The sequence below is a fragment of the Ceratina calcarata genome, unplaced genomic scaffold (assembly GCF_001652005.2).
Source record: "Ceratina calcarata isolate Rehan_Ccalc_2016 unplaced genomic scaffold, ASM165200v1 scaffold329.2, whole genome shotgun sequence".
In the NCBI taxonomy this organism is placed as follows: domain Eukaryota; kingdom Metazoa; phylum Arthropoda; class Insecta; order Hymenoptera; family Apidae; genus Ceratina; species Ceratina calcarata.
This window is the reverse complement of record NW_017155624.1, coordinates 1,004,033-1,020,201: the sequence shown is the minus strand read 5'-3', so window position 1 is coordinate 1,020,201 and position 16,169 is coordinate 1,004,033. Positions and strand designations below refer to the sequence as shown.

Below are 16,169 nucleotides of genomic sequence, written 5' to 3'. Positions count from 1 at the left end.
ATACTACATTGTTCCATTTTATATTTAAAAATCGCGATTCGCAGTTCACTTTTGATCTGAAACATTTAATAATGTGAAGCTAAATCGGCTAATCTATACCCGAAAACCTAATGGATCCGTCGTAATTTAACTATTATGCTCGAGCGAATGTAGTCGAACAAGGAATCAGAAGTTTGAATCACTTACTCGGCTCGTCGACGTCGCCAAGGAAAACTTCCGCCGCGACAAACCAAACCATCGTGCTCATTACTAGAAGCATCCCCTTCATCCTGGGACTTTATGCGTCCGAACGAAGGACGAGTAGTCCTGGCAAGTCCCCTGCTCGGATATCTCCGTCTTTAACTCCAGGATAGCAAGTTGCCCGAGATGGCCGATAAGTTCCCAGGGAATCTAATTCTCTGATAGCTCGAAACTCCGCTTTCAGAACCGATTCTCGCCCCCTCTCTCCCTTCCTCTCTCGTCTTCTCGACAGCTACGTACCCGTTGTGGCACGCCGTCGCGCGAACTTCACAGTGCACTCGCTACTTTCCTTGTAACTTCACACTGCGGTACCCGTAGCTGCGAACTTTTTTCATCAACCGGATGACACGAACAGCGTCAACGTCGACGCTGATAACTGATCACCGACCTAACGATGAGTAACCGCGAATAATCCTTTATAATCACGCCCGCGCGTCAAAACTGACGTACGACAACGCATGGACGTGGATGATTCATTCACGAAACGGCCGTGGAAGAATGTGTCTCGGCGAGGGGTGTCCGTGCTTTTTTTAAAGTCCCACCCCTTCTCCGCGCGAAAACGTCTTCGCCGTTATTAACGGAGCTACTCGATCGTGCCAGTCCTACACTCCGCTCACGGTCCATTAACGCCCGCTTCATACGCGGCTACGCCTCACATGGCTTTCCGTCATCGTTCACCGATAATGACATAACGCCGGTCTTTTTTAGCTGGCTCGCTAGTTCGCGTGGGACGTCGAGTCCGTTGCGATACAAATAGACGCCCTCGACGATGTCGCTGACGATAACGCCGAACCTAACCGATGTCATTTAGGATCCATCAGATGCTATCGCGTCGTAGGGTGCGTACGCTGTCGTCAGAGCCCCGGCTTCATGGTACATCATAACGCGTTCGAGTTGTTTCACATCCGGTGAGAACTTACATCCGATGAGACTATTTCAGTAGTTTCCTCGCGACGGAAATTACTCAAGTGAAACTAAAGACTTCCACCTGGGAAATATATTCACATCTCGCCGACCGGTCGGTTCTATCTTCGTTACTTTTTAAATAGATTTATTCTCTTATGAGTCCGAAGAGAATTTAATGATGAAACGTTAGATTCGGTCACTTTATGTATTTGCGAGATACGTCACAGGATAATTAACAAGAATTTCTTCTTACAATTTCGTCCTTGACTAAACATTTAAATCACTGGTCTTCGAAGTAGTTCAGGGTCGTTCACTAAATTCTTATTCACAATTAAGAGCTTTATCGAAACGCTTGAAAGTCGAGGATAATCATTTCTAATAAAGTATTCGATCGTATCTAATTACACTTGATTACTCAAACAGTCCCAGCTTTTATCCTCCATTCATCACGATTACGTTGAACTTTAAGGAGAAACCGTGCGGCTGCATTCTAGTAGGTCCACAAGAGATCAAAGGAGACACGGATTCAAAGGTGACCACACTTTGATTGATTAATTCACGAACGAGGAGGGACGAGATGTCGACAAGTGCAAATGTGGAAAAGGATATCGATGGGAAATTCGTGGAAAAAGTTGCGTAGTCTCCACACGTAGTGGAAGGCGCGCTCACTGCTGCGTTGCGGCAGGCCTACTGACAGGGGTAACCGAGTGTTCGGTTCAACTCGGTACGATTCGTGCAATTTCGCCACCCTCCGACGGCAGCTTAAAGCATTCTCCGACCACTTTTCATACCCCCTCCTACGCGCTGTGATCACTACAGGCTATTCCCCTAGTTCAACCCCCGGAGAACAGACAAATGTTAGAAAACGGGCGAGAACCTCGAACGTCGTATTTATTATTCATTCGTTATCTGGCTGATCAGGAGTGAACGTTCAAAACCAATTAAACGAGCACCTATGATAGATCGATTCATTATTTTTTCATATTAACGACGTTCGTCAAAAATAGAAATTAATTGGGAATTAAATCCGGTACTAAATTGGCATTTTATCTGCAGATTTGTTCCTTAGCTTGGGTTAAGTCTATATTCGCCGTTATCTCCACGCCAGAAAGGTTTTAAGCACTTACGTACACCAAAATAAGTGAAGAAGAGGGTTGTAAATCGAATACATCTCAGCATGAAATCCGTGACATAACGCTGAGGCTGGAACTATCTAAGACGTGTGTGCACACGAAACTTCTCATATAAGTTGCACCTTGAAACAACTACAATTGCGCATGCAAGTAGTACGAGGCGACAAGGGTCAGACAAATCTGTTTTCAGTTTGTCGCCGGCAAGCTGACTACCGCAATCTGCCATGCGGCTGTATAAACGTTACAGAAAAGGACGAGACTGTCTAATACGCGAATCTCATTCGAGGAAAATCGGCGGAGTCTCGAATTGCGTGCACCAGATTTATAGATTACATCGAATTATGCATGTTGTTTAAGATTTTAAATAACGAGAACTTTTATGGTGCCATTCTTCAGGTGCGATGGTTCGCGTGTCTAAGAATTCTAGTAATAAATTTACATGCAGCATATTAAGAGCCACGTCATAAATTCGTGTGAGGGAGACGAAAGAAAATTTCACTACCGATGATCCTTCAAATTATTGTTCTCTTAATCGGCAATAAAATAAATCTTATAGCTTGTAACAAGTATTCTTCAAGTTCTTAAATTCTTAAATACATTAATTTTAATCTCTTTTTTAATATTCCGCGTGTGATTTGAATCCTTTTACGCATGAATGAGCAATCTTTTAATCGGCAAAGCTTTACCCGATGTCTGAATTTTAGCGAATTCGAGAATTAAGGCGCAATTATGTAGAGATTGCACGATAACGTGAGATAGCTACCGTATCACCCTCCATCGGCATTGAGAAGAACTTAGGAGCCCCTGAAACGCTCGGCCGATTTTTACCAAACTTTTCACCCGGCCCCAGCGTTTGCAACGCAAACATGGGGCTGCGGAAACTATTAAAGCGCGGTAGAAAGTATAAAAATGGATTCGTACGTCTCCGAAATGTTGCAATATTTCTACAGGAGGGAAAACTCGCAGCCTCGACCCCCGGCGACTGTCCAAACAGGCAGCAAGCTTTTTTCCCCCGCACGCGATGGAGAAAAAACTTTCGCGCCTGCAATTGAAAGCCGTCCCATTTGAATGTCGAACTTTCGAATGAACATGTTTATAAATATGTATCGCGCAACGCTTTCTCGGCTTTTGTCTAGGGCGACGAGCGTGAATCCGGCAAACGAAATGACTTTATTCCATCCCCGTTTTTCCTTATCTTTAACCATGAAAAGTTGCCCGAACGTAATCCCTATGAACCGTTAAAACTTGTTTATTGAATCACGTGAGTAGTACATTTCTTATCTTCATCTCGACTTCTTACTATTACTAAATCTCCCCTTCGGAATTAATGAAATTCTCAGGGTCCGCTTCACAAGCACAATAAATGACAACTATATTTCACGTGTCACGCTAATTGAATTACTAAAAATCGCAAGGAAAAAAAATCAGATGCTTGTTCTTGTGATAAAATCTAAACATGAATCACCGAGGTTCCTAGTCGTTAAGGGTATGCACCCTCGAGAAGCCCTCACGAAAACTCGAAGAAAAGGGGAGACGCGACTATCGATCGCGAGGAGCCCCTTATCCCCCGATTATGATCCGTTCTCGAGCCGGTTACAAAGACTTTCGTTGAATGAGATAGGGAGGTGGCACGTTCGTCACAATTACGACGATGTTACTAAAAGCCTGGGAAGGTCGACAATGGGGTCCTCAAGTAGCAAGTTTATTGCTTCCGCAATAAGTTTCTGGAACGCGTCCTAAGAAAGGGGTTAAGTTCAAAATACACACCGGCGAAACCGTGGCCAAGCTGCTTTGGAATTCTAACAATAACGTGACTCCGCGATATATGCTTGTAATTTCGTTTTGATTTCGATACTAGTTCCAAGAAACGGTCATACTAATTGCGCAGCAGGAGATCGAGTTAATTTTTTGAATCGTTAATGTGTACGCATTTTCTTTTATATGCTTAGAAAAATAAAGGCAAGAGTACGTTTAATCGATTTGATTATTTCTGCATTCTTTGCACCTGATTACAAGTTCCGGTAACTGTATTATTCTTCGCGTTATAGTTTTTCGTTTCGAGTGAGGAAGAATAGTTCAACATTTTAGAAACAGATAAATCTGTCTGAACGCAGTAAAAGATTTTTCATGACATTAGCAATTCAGTACGTTGGACCTACTAGCAACGGCTTTTGAAAAGCAGTCCAGATGGGACATCGGATTTGCTGACACGAAATCTCTGTTCTTGGATTTCACCTCTCGTGATCGAGCGAATCTAGAGTCAAGGTAAATATTGAGATCGCGATGAATCGCGTGGATCACTCGGTTCCGTTTGTCTAACCCTTTCGTACTACGATTTTTATTCCCGTCATTCGAAAGCAGTTTGTTCTGAGGAATTATACTGATTGTTAGAACTAAGTGCATCAAACACAAATATAATATATTCCAATTAGTTTTATTCTTTGCACAAAATTAGTCGAAAATATTACATCCAGTGTACGTGCACATAATCAGTGATCATGAATCTTTAATTCAACAAAAAAAAACCTAATTACAAGTAAACGTATTTAACAGTATAAAAAATAAGAGAAATTATAAAATGAAATGTATCTAACATCTAACATCATTATATAAATACTTTTTCACTTCAAGGCTGTCATTTTCACGTAGATACCATGCGTCGGCTGCAAGAGGAATAATGCTCTTTTATCAAGCTCATACGTCATGCAAGTCTTCTCGCAAGGTTCAACTTTGAATTTTGACAGAATTTTAATTATTGCCACTTTCGATTGGTTCTTGGCGAATCTGGCACCTAAAGAGAAAATTATCATACTCCATTGTACAACTTGAAATGATTTTTTATAAAAAAAAATAATGACTTACCAATGCAATTTCTTGGGCCGTCTCCGAACGGCAAATAGTACATCGGATGTCTGCCCGTAGCGTTGTCACCCGTAAATCTTTCAGGATCGTAAGTTTCTGGATTTGGAAAAATTTCCGGATCCCTTTGAATCGCGAAAACAGGTAAAAATACTTGCACATCCTTTGGGATTGTAACTTTCGTGTCCGAGAACGTGTAATCGGACATCGATGTTCTCGAGAGCCACAACAGCACTGGATATTTCCTCAACGTTTCTACGCGAATGAGACATGTACAAATGAATCTTATATAATATGAATATCATTTTATTGCTGGAAGTCGGTTTACCGTACCTTGGAAACAAGCATCCAAATATTTCATTTCCCTTATACAGTCGTACGTAATCTTGCCGTTAGTCTTCTCTAAAACTTCCTTGATTTCTGCACGAACTTTGTCTTGTATAGTTTGATTCAGCGCGAGTTCATACAAAGTATTCGCAATTGTTATCGAGGAGGTTTCGAAACCAGCAGCGAAGAAGACGAAGGATTGTGCAGTTAAAAACACATCGTCAACTTCTGTGCAAACGAATGACAGTCTTGTATGTAGGTAGAGCGGAAGAAAATAATATTAAATATTCCGAAATATCAAGTCGTACCTTTAAGATTAAGTTTCCCTGGATTTTGTTTCAAGTCTACTAAAACGTCAATGAAGTCGTGTCTACGCACGTTGTGCTTAATCCTATAATCGATAGTTTCCTTAGTGATGTTCATGAAGAAATTTATGAGTTCGTGGTCGATCAAAAAGGGGCCTAGGAATTTATGCAGGAATGGGTAATCCCTCACTCTGTTTCTGATCGTGCCTTTGAAGCTGGATTCGAAAATTTTCTTGCCCATCTTGCGAAACTCGCTGTCTTCAGCCTTTAGCGCGTTCACCTCGATGCCGAACGCGCAGGAACCGATCACGTCGGTAGTGAATTTCGCAGAAACGTCGCGGCACTCGACCAGCTCGCCTTTGGCTACCACGTCGTCCAAATATTTTTCAAAGAGATCCGCGCACTCTAGCAACAAGTGAAACATCTCCTTCAACTTTCCCGAGGTGAAGACTGGCGAGAGCCGAGACCTCAAGGGCTTCCATCTCTCCGCTTCCAACCTGAAGAGGTGCATTGACAATGGTTCCATCTGCATATAAAAGCGTGCATCGATATTATAACAGCATTAAAAAAAAGAAAATATATGTAATACAATACTGCGTGGCTTTCTTTTTTATATGAAAATAAATCGCCATTGAGAAATACAATAAATTATGTAAACAAGTTAGAATTTTTAAGCTGGATTTATTGTATCATTATAATTAATACGCATCATGCAATGCTGTGCAAAATATTTGCCTTTCTAATTTCGTCTCAAATTGCATGAAGATAAATCTTTAAAAAGTATTGAGTACGGAATTAATCATTTGAGAGTATCAACATGATAAGAAAGATATCAAAGAAGTTACATAACATAAGATAATGTACAGACACCCGTGATTATCTCAGCATACATATATTCCTATAAGTATGTAACGCTTGTGCGAAGTTCCTGTTATGTAAATTTGCCTCTGTGTAGAAAACAAGTCATTGCGAGGCAAATCATTAGGCATATTGATGAGTACAATACAAGTGCTCTAGATATAAGTGTAATATATACATATTTGTATGATGTGATGTAAGTTTTCTATTGTATATAATATTACAATCAGTATTTTAATATTTTATATATAACTCTTCTAGAATAATAAACAATAAGAAATCGAAAGTAAGGATACCTCCGGCGTTGGTTTGAATGACCTGTCGACGAATTTTGGAAAATCTTTAATAAGAACATCCTTTATCAAGTCTGGGTTCCTCAAAACCAAAATTGGCTTGTGTCCTGCGTATAGTCCTACCATCGACTCATCTCTGTAGTTATAATATGCATCCTCAAGGACTTTACTGAACGATATCTTTCCCAAAAACACATCCTTAAAATTTCCCCATAATAGGGAAGGGTTTGGTCCACTGACCCCTCGCTTCTGCCAGAACGCTAACTTCGACACGAAATAACGATAAACCAGGAATAATACTGCGGCAACGAAGCCAAGCGTCTCTAACACTGGCCAAGACATTGTTTTTAATTAAACTTTTCACTGCTCTCAATTTACACTCCACATAAATAAAAAATGTTTTAATAATAGAAATAGAACACTATAAAACACGTTTCTCGTCGCATTCCTCTAAACTGTAATCATCTTTCCACTCATCCACAATTACTGTTAAGTTCTGAGGTCATACTTGTAATGCGCCAGTCTTTCTCGATGCTGCCGCTGTTATAGTCAACGCCAATGTTATTCATGACTCAGCTGAAACTATAATTGATGTGCGGCAGGATTTATTGAGATAAGAAGCAAACACCTCATATACTGCAATGTTTGACATTTTTACGAAATCTATCACGTCATATATTTAAATAGCGATAATAATCGTTATGCCATTACATCGATCATTCTTTTGAAGATCACAAAGATCTAATCAAAATTGCGTCAGAACTATTGACATAAAAACTCGTCTTGTACATAATAAAGAAGTGCATCTCTTAAGATTCCAAGACCGTAAGAGTCTCGAATTCAATGATTTATTCATGATGTTCATTCTTTTGCATCAAGAGAATTGTTCTCGTCTTTTTTTGGTTCTAAAATTGAAATGTTCTCAATTCAATTACTACGAGATAGCAAACGGAAAATAATATATTAATTAGATTTTAAAATTTTATTCGCGTGTGCAGTAGAATAAGCGTGTAATAGGTCAGATGACTAATTGTATTTTTGTTAAGAAGAGATATTGATGGTTGTAACGCAGATCCACAGAGAAGTGTTTCAGTGATACGCTATCTTCGAGAACAAACATTAAACTCTAAATTATCTGAACTCAAGATAGAGTTTATAATTTTCTAGCCCTGTTTCCTTTTACGAACCAGTATCAAGTTTACTACACTCTCAGGACTGTACTATATAGACTTTTTATATCATTTTTATACGACTAAAAAATGAAATGACTGGAGACTTCACAAGTTTTATTACCAAAGAGAGTAAATTATTGTTGCCAAAAAAAAGAGAGAATAATCGAAACTTCGTATTTAGAGTAAAATTTCATTTTTTATGCAAAGAGAGCTTAATGCAGTTTAGTCGTGGGCTTTAGATATTTGACATTTGCGAATGGTAAATAACGTTCAGCTCGGCACACTGGGTATATCAAAGCGGGAGCGCGATTGGTCTTGTTTGTCTCTGTGTAGGCAAACAAATCGACGCTTTCTCTCTGCTCATTCGGAGCAGATGTTAAAGTTAAAGTGAATATACAGCGTTGATGAACGCTATTTATATTCAGCGAGATCGAGAAAGCGGCGGAAGAGTGGCTGGGAGATGAAGGGAGAAACAATCGCGTCTGATACGCAAAAGCGAAGTCGTCCTTTGATAGTTTGACAGCGTGTTCGTTGGGTAGCTGTCCTTTGATAGCTCGCCGCGATACCGAGCGTACAAAATCGTCTATCATGAACGCCCTGATAGGTTCTTGAATAATTTCGCGCCTTGACTTTCCCAGCTCGTGACGAATTTCGTGTGCCTCGCTCTCATTAGCCGAGTTAAATACTTGACAGGAAGTCGTTTGAAGCCTCCACCATACACCGTCGTTTCTGTAGCGTAACAAATTTTATTCAACGTATCCTTAAAACGTCTGACATATTAAAAATTACAATAATACAAATTTATTTACATTTTCGTTTAAATTGCGTACATATTTATTACAAATATAACTTTTATATACTTTTATAGCATAGATAATTAATTGAAATCAAATTAGGCAACAAATGTTACATCTTATATACTAAAAAATTATAAAGCATTAAATAGATTTGAACAATACTAACAAAACAGATATATTACAAACAAAAAGACGAAATTACATTTTACAGTTCAATTGCATTCTTGGCTACAACTTATTTATAATCCAATTATGTTTTACAAATTTTGAACACGAGAGAGAGAGTAACAAAAGAGAGGAGGACATGTTCAAAATTTGTAATTAGACAAATAATCAGAAAATAATAATAATAATAATAATAATATAGTATGTATATGATGTTAAATATTCTTAAATTATTTACCAATCTATATATGTATTGCTTCTTCTTCAAAAGAAAGGGACGCTTTCTACGCCTCCAATTTGGTCACCTTCAAGTGTATTCCGTCATAAGGCTGACAAAGGAACAAATGGATCGGGTCGATTTTATATTTCAACCGAGTTTTCTCACATACTTCGATCTTATATTTTGATAATATCTTGATAAGTGCTACCAATATCTGGTTCCTAGCGAATCTCAACCCTGAACAGAACATTATTTCATTTCACTTTGCGATTACTTCTTTTATCTGTAAAAAGGACAGAGGAGCGTTTATCTTACCAATACAATTTCTGGGACCATCTCCAAAGGGTATGAAAGTCATTGGGTGTCTGGTCTTCTCTTTGTCGTCCGTGAATCGTTCAGGATCGAAAACATCCGGATTTGGATAAATGTCCGGATCTCTTTGAATTGTGGAAATAGGTATAAAGACCTGTTGGCCCTTTGGAATGGTTACTTTCGTTCCCCGGAATGTGTAATCGGTCAACGCGGTTCTGGATACCCACATTATCACTGGATACTTCCTCAACGTTTCTAAAAACACGTTCCATCGTACAAAATATATTTTAACAAACAAGAATTCTAACACTTAATTATATACTTAATTACTATGCTACATGCGAGAATATTACGTGTTTAACAATAATAATTAAAGAAAGAAATAGCAAAAAGTACCTGCAAAGACTCCGTACATGTAATTCATTTCTTTCAAGCCCTCGTACGTAATCTCGCCGTTAGTTTTCGCTAACACCTCTTTAATTTTAGCCCGCGCTTTCTCTTGCACCTCCGGGAACAACGCAAGCTCGTACAAAGCGTGAGCAATAGTTAACGATCCATTTTCGAATCCGGCAAGGAAGAAAACGAAAGATTGAGCTGCGAGGAATATGTCGTCCACCTCTGAAATCATAGACCATAGGAATTTCAACAAAATAATTTTTATAACAATGAGAGTTTAGTTCTGTATGATATCATATTTATTGTATCATGCATGGTATCATTCTGTATCATATTCGAATGACATGTATCCGTTTCTTTTTTAAATGTAATACTCTTACCTGCTAGACCATGTCCCTTCGGATCTAGCTTTATCTTAGTTAAAACATCGACAAAATCGGGACTGAGATTCTGGTTTTCCATCCTGTATTTCATACCCTCGGTGGTGATCCTTACAAAGAATTCGGTAGTGGTGTCGTCGGCTAGGAAAGGTCCGAAAGTTTTAAATAGCAGCGGATAATCCCGCAATCTATCCATGAGGTACATTTTGAAGCTCGTTTTGAGGGCTCTTATCCCCATCCTGTGGAACTCGCTGTAGTCCTGAGTAAGCGCATTCACCTGAACTCCGAACACGCAACTGCCGACCGTGTCCGCGGTGTACCTCGCCGCGAGCTGACGAAACTCGAGGGATTCGTTCCTCGAGGATTCTTTTTCTAGGAACGCGTCCAGCTGATCCGCGCATTTTGTCATTTTACCGAACATCTCCTTCAGCTTTCCGGTGGTAAATAACGGCGAAAATTTGGTTCTCAGAGGCCTCCACCTCTCCGGTTCCAATCTGAACATTTCCTCCGATAAGGGCTCGACCTACATAACAACAACCTCGATCAATAACTACGTTCCACGTATTTAGTTGACGATCAGGATTTTTAAGATAAAATTACTTACCTCTCGTGTTGCGTCTATCGTTCTGTCGGCGAACTTGGTGAAATCCTTGATGAGAACGTCTTTTATCAAGTCCAGATCCCTGAGTATCAAGTGCGGTATATGGCCGTTGTATATTCCAACCATCTGTTCATCCTTGAAATCATGATACGCTTTCGTGATGCAGTCGGTCGTCTTAATTCTGCCTAAGAACACGTCCTTGTAATTGCCGACGAACAGGAGCGGCTTCGGACCCTTAACGCCTAATCTCCGCCAGTAGCTCAATTTCGACGCGGAATAATAGTAAAGCAACAGTAATATCGCGGAAATTAAACAGAAGGCTTCGATCATCGCCATATCGATCGAAGTTAAATCGTTTTTCCACTACAAACACTACAAGACAAAGCGTTCCCGAAAGGAGTCTGCAGAATAATAATTAGGATTGCGTTGACTCGGTTTTATCCGAGCTGTTCTACCCGAATAAACAAGTTAATTTTCGATAAAATGTAATCTTTTATACGTTCGGTTCGCAGATCGAGCAGAATTATTCCGGGCACCGTTGTTACAGAGAATGCCAGCTTGCCAATACGATTTGTGTCTTAAATACACGCAAGTTTATCGTACAAGTTTATCAAAATGTACAGTGTCCTGGTTAAAGACATACATATTCTCAATTTCCGTTGCGCAATTTTAGCATTCATTCAGCGACCACCAACCGAGAAAAATGTTCGTAGTGCTGACGGCCGTACATCAAGGCCGACGATCTGCGGGTGTGCTTAACGATCAGAGAGTAGCGTAAAAATCTCAAAGTGGAAAAATTCAATCGTCTCAGACTCAGACTCCCAATAACGACTTCAAAAAAAAAGCAGGGTATTTCAGCGGAATTAGATATTTACATAAAAATCGTAAAGAGAACGTTTCGAATTTTTAATAATATTTTCTCAATTATAATTTTTGAATAAATCAATAATTTTTAGGACTCACCAAATTCTATTTAATAAAATTTCAAATGATATTCGAATCAGTCTCCATTTAAGTGACTGTTTTTAAATTTCTGTGAAATCGAATTACGTTCAAATTCAGATTGATATTAAATACTCTTTTCGTCTAATTAAACTGACTTCATTCGTAAATGGAATAGTCTTAGTGAACGTCCAGCAACAATTATCGTGCATTTCTGAAGTCTCGAGGTACGTTGTTAAAGGGCTATGCCGAAGAATTTTTAATGAACGCTATTTATATTCAACGAGGTAAAGTTGAGAAAAAGGGAGGAAGGAAGAGACAGCGACTCGAAGAATATGCATCTGGGAATGACTTAGACGCAAAGTCGTCCTTTGATGGTTTGGCAGGATGTTTGCTAGAAGTTGTCCTTTGACAGTACGCCACGGTATCGAGTATACAGAGACTCGGTTATGATGAAGACTCTGATAGGACGACTCGTGAATAATTTCCCCTTTCCTGACAGATTTCCTACATTCAAAAATATTCGCTCAATTTTGCATGAAATATCTGAAAACGTGCAAAGCCTTCGCGGTAAAAATTTTCTATTCATATCATCATTCATATAATATCATATTCTTATTCTTTGTCCAGTTAATTTTTAAAACGACACCATTTTTCTTAAATACTGAATTAAAAAAATTTTGTCCAATAAATGTTATAGAATTATATGTTTAGAATTTAGGTATATTAAAGAAATTCAAAAAATTTCGAACACTACTACAGTCTTGATTTATCATGTCTATTATACTAATTTTCCATGAATTTTCCACGTGACCGCATGTTTATCATTAACACATTGATTACAATAGTGTACCAAAACTTTTCTTACGTCTTGCTTATCTTTTGGACGATATTTAAACTACTAATCAAAACTATCAGACCACATGTTTACTTTATTTGATTTGATTGTGAAATTAGAGATAAATGGAACTACAAGAATTTTATTATTATTTCATGGCTAGGTAAAATAAAATATTTTATCTTACGATCGCAAATATTTTTAAATGATTGTTTTATTAAGCAGTGGAACAAATACTTTGTTGTTGTTTTAAAGCGATAGCTTTCTTTGATTAGGTAACGCAGTTGAAATGCGAAATGAATGCATTCTATCGTGTAAATCCAGTATTGAATCTGGATAAATCCAGTATTTGGTACACGGTTTGTGGTAACAGAAAGAGCACGGGGTTACACTATATGTCACAGGTCACTTTTTATTCTAAGCTTGTGATAAATAATCTTGTTACAGATTACATGTATTCAAAAACGTGCGTACGTATGACTGCAACTTAAACTGTTATAATACTTTCTCTTGGTCAATGATAATTTCTTTCTTATTTTTTAATCAATTCATAATGATTCTGCAAGTACTTATGGCGATTATTGCTTCTAGATTTTCATTCTAAAATCGTCTGATTATATTTTAAACTGTATTCGACTACTTCCTGTTTTCACAGGTGTTTTTAACGTATTCTTGGCTTTGATACTTCATGCGGCACAAATTGGCGTTGATACATGACATTATAAAAATGTTACGAAAAATGAAAATAAATTGCACAATAGGTCACTCTAGACTCTAACTGCATCTCTCATCTAAAGTTCAAGAACTTTTCGTTCGAGCCAATAGCTAACAATCTTTCTGATATCAAAATTTGTAGTTTAAACTTTAGTTGCAACAGACAAACTGTATGCATATTACATAAATAAAGTTCATTGATAGACGAATATGCTTATATCGTGTCAAAAACATCGTAGCTTAAAGTATTTAACAAATGCAAAACAATACTAATTTTTTATTGGAGTATTAAAAATGTATGTTGATATGCTGCACTATGGAAATTTTTACGTATTGCGTATAAACTTCTGAAATAACCGGTAATTACAAGAACGGTAAGAATAATTGATAAACATATTTGGAAACATAATTTTTACGCAAAACGTTTCCAGACAGATAGAAACGACGCATTGCAAGAAGTTTTGATAAGAACGTTTCCAGATTTGCTTTCTATTTATCTGAAAGATTACTTCATATTCATTCGACACGAATTATTATCACTCAATGGAATACTTTCCAAAATTTTTTTAACGCTTCTTTCTTTTTTTAATCGCCAGGGGGATAATTTGTATATACAAATATGAAAATAATTATAAACTCTATCGTATATCGATAAGATAAAAATAGGGACAGCGGCTTCTTGAGGTCAATGAGACACGAAGTATTGAGAAAAGAGCAGATAGTCTTACCATTATATTAACGTTATCATCCATAGACAGATAAAAATACGCAAATTCTAAAGGTTCATTATCAGTAAAATGTTTATTAGTTGCATTAAGTCGAGATAAAACGGATTGACTGAGAAAATCATCCATGAGATTACCACTGTTCTTCTGCAAAAAGAGCTATGATATGAGTCCGTAGCGTGTCATGGGATCTTCGCCACCCTTATGACAGTCCATACTCAACCACAGACGCGTACATACGCTGAGTTTTATTTCAGAGTTCGTGGAATTTTCCATACAAGTATTGTACTTTTATCAAAAATAAACATTTCTCATTTTATTTTGGAGTGTAAATAATAAATGTGGATCACATTATCTGTGAGATAAAAGTGTAACCGGTTCTATTTGGAAATGGAATTCAAGAACAAACATGGAGGGTTTCTAAAATTAAATGTATTCTATTTACCATTCATTGAAGTGTACAGAAGGAAGTTAAAAAATATACATTACATCCGAAATTCTCTCAGGACACTTAATACTGATGCACCGCGACTAGCGAACAGAACGGAATTTCATAAGCGCATTCACGGTTCTATCTTAAACATAATGCAGGCATCATTCAGTTCTTCAATGCATTCACTCTCTTCCTACAGCGAGAACGACGGCGTTACCGGAGAAGAAATCCAACAGGCGCGTTTCTTGAACAATTGAACCGCGTATCACGCAATTACGCGACCGTTATCTGAATGTCAAGGCGCACTGAATCGCTCCACCTTTTACCTGAGTTCAAGCAAGTGAAAATCATTATGAAGTCTAAAATGTACTCGAGAAATTGAAGAATCGAACGTTCAAGTGTCACGATAATATCATAAATAAAATTGAAAAAAGATTTCAAAAAGAAAAAGCGTATAAGTTTGACAATGGAAAGAGGTGATTTCATTCAAGTATTACCACTTTACATTTTATATATCATTCCCTTGCTGCAATAAATAATGATTCGTTATTTACGATTTGTATAAAATACTTGCTCAAACTTGCGAAATTTTATCTTTATCGTTAAAATTAAATAAAAGATCGTGAAAGTGTTGTTGATTTGAAATCAGTATATTAGACATGATCATCTTTTATAAAAGCAGCTTGTTTATGCCTTCTTTTAATGACCAGCCCTGTAGAACGAAAATCGATATTGTTCGCAACCACACTGCCTGTAGACATCGGCTTAACCCCCATCGCTTATGCTATTCGATAATAATCCCTGAAATACTTCGGTTCATTTATTTCATTTCTACATATGCGATTATAAATTGTACAGGAGAGAATTAAAAAGCTGTGGAGCAAAATCTTCCGATAATTTTCAGTTCCTGATAAAGAAAAAAATGAGATATTCCCTTTCGTAAGCACAATATTAAGAATGTAAATTAATTAATTTGCAAGTAAAATGTTACATTAGAAGTTAATGAGTTATTAGCAAAGTTTAATAAAAAAAAAAATAAGCTGCGAGTAATCCTGCGAAGAGTAACGAGCAATTGTCACGCGTGTATTCGTCTTCCTTCTCGTTTTAACGGAAGTGTTTGTAAATGGAAAAAAATGTGTGCGGCTTGCGTTCATTATACTGTCAAAGGGTGAATTGAGTTGCTGTCAAGCACCATTATTAAATGCAACGTGCAAACGTGTTGTGCAACATTGATTTTCTCTAATTGTCCCTTGTTCCTGGCACCGGCGTGGCTGACTTCCTGGAGAATCGTTACCATAGATTGTCCTCTTCCGTTCGAAATGGGTGAGAGTTAATTAATATACATTGTGTCGTTTAATTCGTTCCCCGTTGTTGCCACGTGCACGTAACGAATAAACTTAGGAGAAGCGAAACGAGTATCATGCACAAGGAACGATTCTAATCTGTGACAAACACGTAATAAAATTTGCAGCATTTTAATAAGTAAAATTGTTATTTCCTTAAGGGTAATTATAAGAATCATGGTTTAATTAATTCCTTTTCTCAAGGTTTTA

The 16,169-nt window shown here is 37.8% G+C and overlaps 2 protein-coding genes across 2 annotated transcripts; both read right to left on the bottom strand.

Moving 5' to 3' along the window:
• Window positions 1–4,694: 4,694 nt before the first annotated feature.
• LOC108624794 (putative cytochrome P450 6a14) lies at window positions 4,695–7,448 on the bottom strand. The gene is made up of 5 exons (XM_018024327.2): window positions 6,925–7,448; window positions 5,774–6,296; window positions 5,472–5,693; window positions 5,142–5,393; window positions 4,695–5,070 (listed from the first exon to the last, which is right to left on the bottom strand). Exons 1-5 carry the CDS (start codon window positions 7,261–7,263, stop codon window positions 4,901–4,903), a joined length of 1,506 nt encoding a protein of 501 aa, XP_017879816.1. The 5' UTR covers window positions 7,264–7,448; the 3' UTR covers window positions 4,695–4,900.
• Window positions 7,449–9,315: 1,867 nt separating this feature from the next.
• On the bottom strand, window positions 9,316–11,300 carry LOC108624790 (cytochrome P450 6B1-like). The gene is made up of 5 exons (XM_018024324.2): window positions 10,968–11,300; window positions 10,364–10,886; window positions 9,984–10,205; window positions 9,591–9,842; window positions 9,316–9,512 (listed from the first exon to the last, which is right to left on the bottom strand). The coding sequence occupies exons 1-5, from the start codon at window positions 11,298–11,300 to the stop codon at window positions 9,340–9,342; spliced, it is 1,503 nt and encodes a 500-aa protein (XP_017879813.1). The 3' UTR covers window positions 9,316–9,339.
• Window positions 11,301–16,169: the final 4,869 nt, after the last annotated feature.